Below are 8,712 nucleotides of genomic sequence, written 5' to 3'. Positions count from 1 at the left end.
ACAGCGAGTGTTCACATGATGCTGAGGTGAGGCCAGATTTCAAAGCACAAGTAAAGCACTGAAGAGTTTGTCGTTCCAGGCAGGAGTGCACTGCACTCACCGTTCATAACTCATGAGGGTGGCTTTTTGTCTAAGGAGACAGGGAAGTCAGTTCCATGTCAAAGAAAAGCATTTTGTTAATTTTTACTATCAGGCTCACAGTGGGGGTAGATAAAAACTCCCTAGCTGAACTCTAGAAAACTTGCCTTATATTTGCAAAAGAAAACATTTATTCTTTTAAAAATTTATGTACATTGCCATACAAAAATACCACACTGGAGCAGCTCTCACCAGCCTCAGGAACCTTCCAATGAGCCTTCTTTTACAATTGCCCGAGCCAGATTTCTTGCGAGAGCAAGTCTCAGCATTTCCACCTTGGTGGTCTCTATGTCATCATCCTGAAAGGAAAGAGCCAGCGTGAGGCACAGCAGGAAGTGATACTTGGCTCCCGAAAGCCCTATCTAATCCAGAGGCAGATAGAGGGCCTTTCACATTCAGTGGTAGCTTCCAGCAAGTTCTCAATATAAGAGAGCTGCGTGCAAAGGACCCTGAGCGACAGGAAAGAATAGAGAGACCCGAACACTAGAATCACCCCATTTTCTCCTAGAAGGAGGTAGTGTGTCACAGTTACAGGTTGAGAGGTAATTTAAGAGGCACATGAGTTTGTAAGAGGCCAGCGTTTGCAGGGGGAGGTGGTGGGGAGCCCGAGATGGAGGCAGCTTTTCCTCATCTCCACTGGAACCAACCCAGAAAGCCAAAATGACCTGGAGCTGCGGAGCATCAGGCTCCCCGTGCACTGGCCGTCCTGATGCTGAGGCCAAGTCCTCCAGACATCTCATCAGCTCATACGTTTGCTCTGCTGAAAAAATCACCTAGAAAAGAGAGGCTACTTCGCTTAGCTGTTCCCCAGCTGCGGCCTGCACTGGTTTGGGCGTGAGCCCCAGTTCAGAGACGGCCTTCCTAGCATGCTCGTGGAGGGGTGTCCTTTGTATACGCACTCCTGGGTGGGCAGAACGCCCCTATTCTCAATCCAAGCCCTGAGCTGGGTATGGTCAGTAGACAACTCATTTCAAATTAAGCAGTTTTTCTCGTGTGGATATTAGATTTCCACAGTAGATGCGATCGGGGCTACGTGCCCACAGAGCCCTACTTGGGACATGACGTACGTGTACACATCTCCAACAGCACAGAATGAAGCACAGGCAAGGACTACAAATCTCAGAGAAGAAAATGCCTGTGGCTCAACCTGTACCTGTTTCTGTTCCAAAAGGGGGAGGGCATCTGTTAGGAGCGTCATCCAGAAAGACCGCGGCGCAATCTGAGAAGTCATGAGTGACAGGAGAAGAGAAGCAGCATCAACAAAACGCTTCTCCCCATATAATCGGTGGAACTCACGGTACTTTCCTATTGAGAAAAGAACACCAGGTCACCTCTGGCCCTAAACAAAAAAAGACCCCAGACCAGCCGTTCCAGAGCAGAGAGATTCTTCCAGAGCTGTCTCCAAGCTCAAGGACCAATGAGACCAAAGGGATTCAAAACATGCTTTGAAAGGGTTCCACTGGGCCAAACCTGGGAGAACATAAGCATCAGAATAAACAAGAGTCATGGGTCATAAGAGGTTGACTAATAGCCCAGGAGTCCATTACTAACGTAAATGAAAGAACAAACGGATAAAGGAAAAGCCTTCCATGTGGTGGAAATGTCAACTAAAACAAGGGATGTAAATCAGTAGTTACCAAAACTAGTAGGTGAAAGTTTGATGAAGAAAAAGATTTAAATAATCCCAGTCTCTCCCCACAAATCATGACCTCAAACGGAAAGTCAGTGCCACACCAAAGAGACACCTGGTGGATGCCACTTTAACCAAGTGATCAAAGCGAACTCCACCAACGAGGGGACACAGCAATAAAAACATGTCACCTCAGGGGCATTCCTGCGCCAAACACAATCTGAATCTGATCATGAGGAAAACCAAATAAACCCAAATCGGCATCCTACAAGAGAGCTGAACTGACTCTTCAAAGTGGCATGGTGAAGAAGCACCAAGCAAGGCAGAGGCCCTTAGAGTCACAACTAATAACTCGTGCACCTGCGCACAATAAAGGGCATTGTGGGACGACTGGTGTAATCAGAATACGGACTGTGGATTAGAGGAGAGTACTGTATCAACACCGACTCTCCAGATTTTGATAAATGTGGTTCTATGAGAAAGCTCGTAGGAAATACATGCTCAAGGATTTACAGAGGGAAACAATGTCTCCAACTTACTTTCAAACTGTCCCCCAAAAATCTGACTAAATGAGAGAATGATAAAACAAATGAGGCAAAATATAAGCAAGTGGTGAATCTGGGTAAGATGTTTATGGGAGTTCCTTATTCCTACTTTTGCAACTTTTCTCTAAATATGAATTTACTGGAAAATAAAATGTTACCGAAAAATAGGCTTTGCAGAATCTGGCACACAAGGATCTATGTGGTTTGGAGTTTGGGCTTCACAGAAAGGAAACACTGGAGAAGTCGAGTACAATCTCTACAACTGTCTGTTGGTGCTGCAAGTCCACGGGGCGGGGGGCGGGGGGGGGGCGGGTGCCCAGAGAGACTCACCCAGGAATGTCAGTCGATCACTGAGCATCATGGCCGGCCCCAGGTTGTCAATGAGATCCAAATCGGAAAAGCAGCCTCGCTCGCAATAATCCCTGAGGAACCTGCAAGGCCCACGGAGATCAGAGCAGCAGTCCCAGGCCCACCGCAGCCTCCCAGCTTCCCACAGTCCCCGGGCAGCCAGCACTGGCCAAACCCACCTGTCTGACACCAGCGTGGCAAAGGCAGCGTCTTTTGCTCGAATGCTCCACGAGAGGGCAGAGCCCAGGCGATTGTTGCGGACGGCTTTCATGGCTAAAATCTTACAAATGCTGCGAACTTTGCAGGCAGAGAGAAAAGGTACACCTTTCACCTTGCAAATCACTCGGTTCCTGAACCCTGCTGGGGTGGGAGCAGCCTTCCACAGCCTCCCCCACAGGCCCCAAATACAGCGTGGTCAGCAGAACTGGGAACTTGGGTTTATAAATTGTCTCCTGGCTCTGTTAACAGTATGACCCACCCTGACAGGACTGGCTTTGTGAGCGGGTTTGATTTCAGGGGTGACAGTAAGATTTTTATTGTTCCCCACAGATCAGCTCCATTATCTGCCCAAGTGTCAAAATCCTATCATCCTTTGGGTCTTGAATGCCATTTGCTCTCATAGACAGTCACAAACACGCCAGTGCCTGGGAAGACTAGCTTAGGTTTTTATCGCCCACCAGTGAGAGAAGGGGCAAACCTCCTCACCGCTTCCTCCCTAGGCCCTTCCCGAGCCAAGTACCCCCGGTCCTGCTTTCCCAGAGCCAGCCTTGGCTAGCAACAGCAACCCACTTGGGACAGGTCAACTCAACGCTGACCCCAGCCTGACCTCTTGGAGTAAGTGTGAGAAGTGGGTCGGGATCCTTTTAAAAGGCTTCAATTGCTTCAAACGTTCAATCGCTTCTAGGACCCAGCGGGTCCCCAGGTCTTTGTCCCTTCCCAGTAATCGGCCTGCGTTTTTGTTTACTTCTTGGCACCCACTGGCAGGCCTCTTTCCAGTCTGGCTGGCACAGTGTGAGCACAGCGGGTGTGCCAGGAGAAGGGGCACCTCACCTTGCTCAGTCATCTGCCGCTGCTCACAAATGCGCAGAACCTTCAGTGCTTTCTGCTCAGTGCTCAGAGGGATCCGCTCAATGTGCAGCTCCAAGGAAACTCGGCCCAGCTCAGGGCAGTAGTCAAAGTAGTCCACCCCCAGCTGCCACAGGCTGCAAAGGTCCGAGGAGCACAGATGTGAGGGCGCTGCTCTGGGACTCAGCACCCCGAGATGGGTCCTCCCCGGGCCCCCTGGAGCCGTAAGAGAACCCAGCAGGAGAGCAGAGTCCAAGTCCGAGCTCCAATGGCACCCGAGTGCTGAAGAGCACCCAGCTGTCGCCCCTTGCAGCCTTCCTACCTGTGATGAGCAAACAGCCCCGAGGCATATTCCAGCAGGAGGAACTCTCTCATGTTGGATCCAAAGCTGGAATAAAACCTAACATGAGACCTGCTCCCTTCAGGGCCTTCTCCGCTGCCCAACCTCCCGTCTAAGCATTCAGTTCATCACCCCCCAAGGGCCTGGGTGGTGGGGAGAAGAGGGTTGGCGTGGCCACGCACTTACTAGAGGTTGTGCGACTGGAGAAGTTTACAGTGATCCAGCAGGTCTGTCAGATGGGCCACAAACCACCAGTTACTTAGGGTGAGGCTGTAGGTTCAGACACCAAGGCAAGAAGGAAAGTCAGGATGAGAAGCCATGGCCCACAGGAGTGGGGCATGAGCAGGAACCCCACATCCTTTGCTTAAAAAGGATGGGAGGGATAGCGACAAACCAAAATCTGGAAGCACAGAGAAGTTTCTCTGCTATGTGGGGACTAACAAGGGACACCCCAGAAGGGTGTTCAACCCCACAAAGCTGCAGCCAATGATATATTATCTATGCAGAAGATCATACGTGAGATAAAATCCAGGGATCCAATCAGATGCAGAGAATGTGGACACAGAATAATGCACAAGAAAAGGACTAAGAAATCAGTGGTTTCTGATGCTTGATGAAACATGGAATTCAAAGGAACAGCTTCATTTGCATTTGGATTTGTTGTTTCTCACTGCATAGCTTTTGATTAGTGTACTTTATGAACACAACTATATACATGTGATTAATTTTAAAAACCAATCGTGTTGAGGTATCTATTAATACTTGTATAAAGAAATTATTTTTTGTCCAATTACGTAACTTATAATTTTATTATATATGTAATGTGTCACACAATGAAGGTTAAAAGTTGAATTCCAAACCATACTTTTAATCAAAACCAAGAATCATCTGGGGCCACGGTTAAAAACTAAGAGTTCTATGGCCCTCTAAGGTCTGATTAAGTAAGTTCTTTAGAGATCAATGTTTTAGGCCAACTGTAAACTCTCGCATCATTGTAGGGAGTATTCCGACTCACTTCCTGTCAGTGTGCATGCACCATTTTGAGTTACATTTTTTATCTGTTACTTGGTGTACGCCTTTCTGTGTTTGTATATAATGCTTGACTATTTTGTAAATCTTGGGAGAGGGAAAAGAAACTTTAATGGTTGCTTTCTATAAGGCAAAAATCAACCCCAAGTAAAGTGGATGGAGCAGGTAGTTTCTCAGGTGTCATTAATGTAAAAAATTATGTTTTCAGGATATAAAAAGAATAGGGATGGCTTATACTAAACTACTGGATGTTTAAAACTCTGCCTCGATCTCAGGTTTACAGATACTCAGATAATCCTGTTCCAGGATTCCATCATTATGGAACAAACATCATTTTGAAGATTAGATATATTCCAACTTTATTAATAGCTATGCCTCTAATATTCAAAATATTATCTATGCCATTTTTTTTAAATGCCTCTATTTCTATTACCATCCTCGAATACTAAGTTCTATAAATTCATTACGTGCTATACAAAGTACTACCGTGCTCAAATTTTTAAGGTGTACTTCTTTGGTCCAGGTTTTCCTTTAGCCATGGCTTTCGTAATTTTGTAATTCTGCTGTGTCATCCTTGACCTTGTGCTTTTCAGACAAGAGAGTCCCCATAAATATGATCTGTCTTTCTGACAGCTGCCTAAGCAAACCCCAACTTGCTGCATAATGCCGTCTTCACTGCTCTAATCTCCTCACAGGTCCTCTGTGTGTCAGTAGTTTAGAAAGTATTACCACTGGAACCCAAGACTGCCATTTCGGTCACTTACAGCTTTGTGTCCCATACACCTATAAAATGGAAGTAATTTTAAATCTTGCCTGCCTGGAATGTTTTAAGAAAAAAATAGGAAAATAGATATAAATTGCTTTTAAGAATCTCTTGAATAGTGCTCTATAAATATAAAAACCGGTAAATCTGAGCTTGAAGTTAACAAAATTTGTCCCTTACTAACCTGCTTACCCAACGACTATGGATGGACAAGCTTGTCCACGGGAGAAGCACTGGAAATTGGTTCAAACCCAGTCCTGCTACTCAGTGACTGGCCAGTTCACTTCTTTAACTTCTGCTTCATCGTCAAGGTGAAGGAATGATGACTGTCAGCACAGTGCTTTGAGACTCTGAAGCTATCTTCAGATTGAAGTTACAAAAAATTCAAAAATAATAGATGAAACCAGAAATAACCAGTTCAAAGGCAGAATAAAATAGCATATAAAGGGAGAAAGTATAAACTGGATGTAAAAACAAGTTGCCTCCTCACACATGCAGATACACACATCCCACCCCTCCTAGAATAAGTTCCATGTCAGAAGTTAGTCAGAAAGGTTGGTCATTTGAGCAGACGGCTGAAGACTGAGCAGGAACCTGCCTAGGCAGACAAGAAGGAACATTCCTAACCTAGAGGGAACAGCCAGTGTGAAGGCTCTGGGCCACACGGTACGCTCGTCCTGTTCGCACTGCAGAATGAAGCCGGTGTGACTCACACGTGAGCGAGGCAGACGCCCGCTCACTCAGGGCCTTGTGATGGGAAGCCATTGGGACAGCGAGGAGTGACATGGGCTGTTCTCTGAGGATGGACAATACAGAGACAGGTGACAGTGGGGCCACGTGTAATGGTTCAGGCTCACAGTCATGGTGGCCGGGCCAGGGAAGTGGCTGTGGAGGGAGTGAAAAGTAGTGCAGTGTTTTGAAGTTGAGCAAACGAGGCTTGACTGATAGACAAGTAACACTTAAGAGCTCAGTAAACAGCATGGACTCTGGCAAAAGGCTTGGGGTCCAAGTCCCCACAGTACCCCTTAGCTGGCAGTGACTCCACCAGGGCTCACTTCCTTATTTGTCAGACAGGCATGAAATAATAGCGCCTACCTCAAAATCTTGTTGCAAAATAAACTGAAGTGATCCGTAAGAGCTCTCAGCCTGGTCTGCGTTAACTACCATCATGACCATGTCACACCGACAGTGGCCTTAGCCGTAGGACTGGTCTCCAAGCTACCGCTGTCCTCCATCCTCTTCAGATTGCTTTCTCAAATACAAATGTCATGGCACTGTCCTGCTTTTGAGAAGCCTTAGTGGCTCCCCATTTTGCAAACATCAAAACTCTTGGGAATAGTATATTTATTTGGTCATCGATAATCTCCTTTCCTACCTTTCTCACTTCAACCCACATCTCACATTAGCCTTTTGGTTCTACGGAGATATTTGCAGTTCTTTAAGCAGGTAATAGGCCAATTTCTTTCCTGCCTGTGCCTTTTCCCACGCTTTTCTCTCTGCCTGAAATAACCTCTGCTGCTGTGCTTCACTGACATTTTCATGTCTCAACTTGCTTGTAGCCTCCTTCAAGCTTTTCCTGACTTTTCTATCTAACATAGGGTCCTCTCGTAAGGGGTCCTATAACATCTGGTTTTGATTGTAAATTCCCCACAAGAAAAACTGCTGTAATTTCCAAGTTTGCTACAGTGTGTGGCATATAATAAATGCCTAATAAATGTTGAGAGTTACACTTAAAAAAAAGATGGGAGGGAGGATGCTGGGTGAGGGGAAATGACACCTGAGCCTCCCAGAACAGCTGCTGTCACCCAGATATCCAGCTTCGGTTATGGTGAAGCAGAGGCAAGGTGGCTGTGTCAACTCCAGAGCAGAGGGAGCCACAGTACGCTCCAGTGTCCTCAGCCCTTGAGTGTCCCCTAAAGGGATACACCAGCCTCCAAGGCTGCAGGGCAGTGACCACTTAAAGCGGAGAGGTGACCGAGACTGGACAGTGTGCTGAACATGGCCACCAGGTCTCCTCGCTAGGTTGGGCAGGTTTGAGCTGCAGATTTTGGATCTTCACGCCCATATAATGGAGAATGCTGAGAGTACTAAGATGTTCGATGAAAACTTAATTAACAGCTCTGGAGTAGCGTCTGCTGGAGAAGGGAGAACTTCGGAGCTGGAAGACCAGCCATGGTGAAGTCCCGACCCAGAGGAAACACTTGTAATTCTCCAATGGGCTGCTTGTCCTGCACCGGGGCTGCTGGCACCCTTACCCCAACCCCTGTATCTTGCTTTTTGGTGGCTCAGCAGCAACCACTGCTTGTTCACCCCTCTGCCCGGCTGAGCTCTGGCAGCTTTGGACCTTCCCTAAGTGGGGCTGCATCCTGCAGCCAAGGTTGTAAGGTAGGCCCAAGTTCTGGTAAGAAGATTCTAGATTAGGCACACATTAAACCGCACCTCTTAGTTTTTGAAGGAAGACCTATTTCCTCCTACTTCAATACCTCTGGAGGACTCTAAGGGCACCAGGAAGCTGCCCTCTTGCCTAGCTCCCAGGGAAGCACGTGCTGTTCCCTTTTGCCAGAGAGAAAGGAACTGGATTTCAGAGGAAGCTGCAAGACAGAGGGAAGGAAATGAGCCCTGAGGATTCCGACTTCTCCTTTCAGTTGTGGGGTAACAGGCAAACACGTGGCCCTTCAGCAGGGTCTGACAGAACAGGCCTTTATGCTCCGCCTCAGGATCGCTCCCTGCCTTCTCTGCCTCTTCCGGTCTGACAGTTGACGGGCGCTCACCAGGTGCCCATTTAGAAACCTCCTTTCTAGAGCCATTAGAAAAAATTCCCCTCATTTTCCGTTCACAGGGTAGTCATGAGCCC

General features: G+C 47.3%; 1 protein-coding gene across 3 annotated transcripts in view; it reads right to left on the bottom strand.

The window, feature by feature from the left end:
- Nucleotides 1–232: 232 nt before the first annotated feature.
- NUP85 (nucleoporin 85) overlaps nt 233–8,712 on the bottom strand; it is a 29,416-nt gene continuing 20,936 nt past the window's right edge. For 2 of the 3 annotated variants that reach the window (XM_033091708.1, XM_033091710.1), the window contains 8 exons: nt 4,253–4,336; nt 4,049–4,114; nt 3,712–3,863; nt 2,841–2,958; nt 2,644–2,744; nt 1,292–1,443; nt 804–911; nt 248–437 (listed from right to left, as the gene is read on the bottom strand). In XM_033091708.1, the coding sequence (XP_032947599.1) occupies nt 336–437; nt 804–911; nt 1,292–1,443; nt 2,644–2,744; nt 2,841–2,958; nt 3,712–3,863; nt 4,049–4,114; nt 4,253–4,336 (883 nt within the window). In that variant the 3' untranslated portion in view covers nt 248–335. Of the gene's footprint in view, nt 438–803; nt 912–1,291; nt 1,444–2,643; nt 2,745–2,840; nt 2,959–3,711; nt 3,864–4,048; nt 4,115–4,252; nt 4,337–8,712 lie in introns of all 3 variants that reach the window. The other variant, XM_033091709.1, reaches the window with a different exon arrangement.

This window comes from Rhinolophus ferrumequinum, chromosome 21, assembly GCF_004115265.2.
Source record: "Rhinolophus ferrumequinum isolate MPI-CBG mRhiFer1 chromosome 21, mRhiFer1_v1.p, whole genome shotgun sequence".
Classification (NCBI taxonomy): Eukaryota; Metazoa; Chordata; class Mammalia; order Chiroptera; family Rhinolophidae; genus Rhinolophus; species Rhinolophus ferrumequinum.
This window is presented reverse-complemented; position numbering and strand designations above follow the sequence as displayed.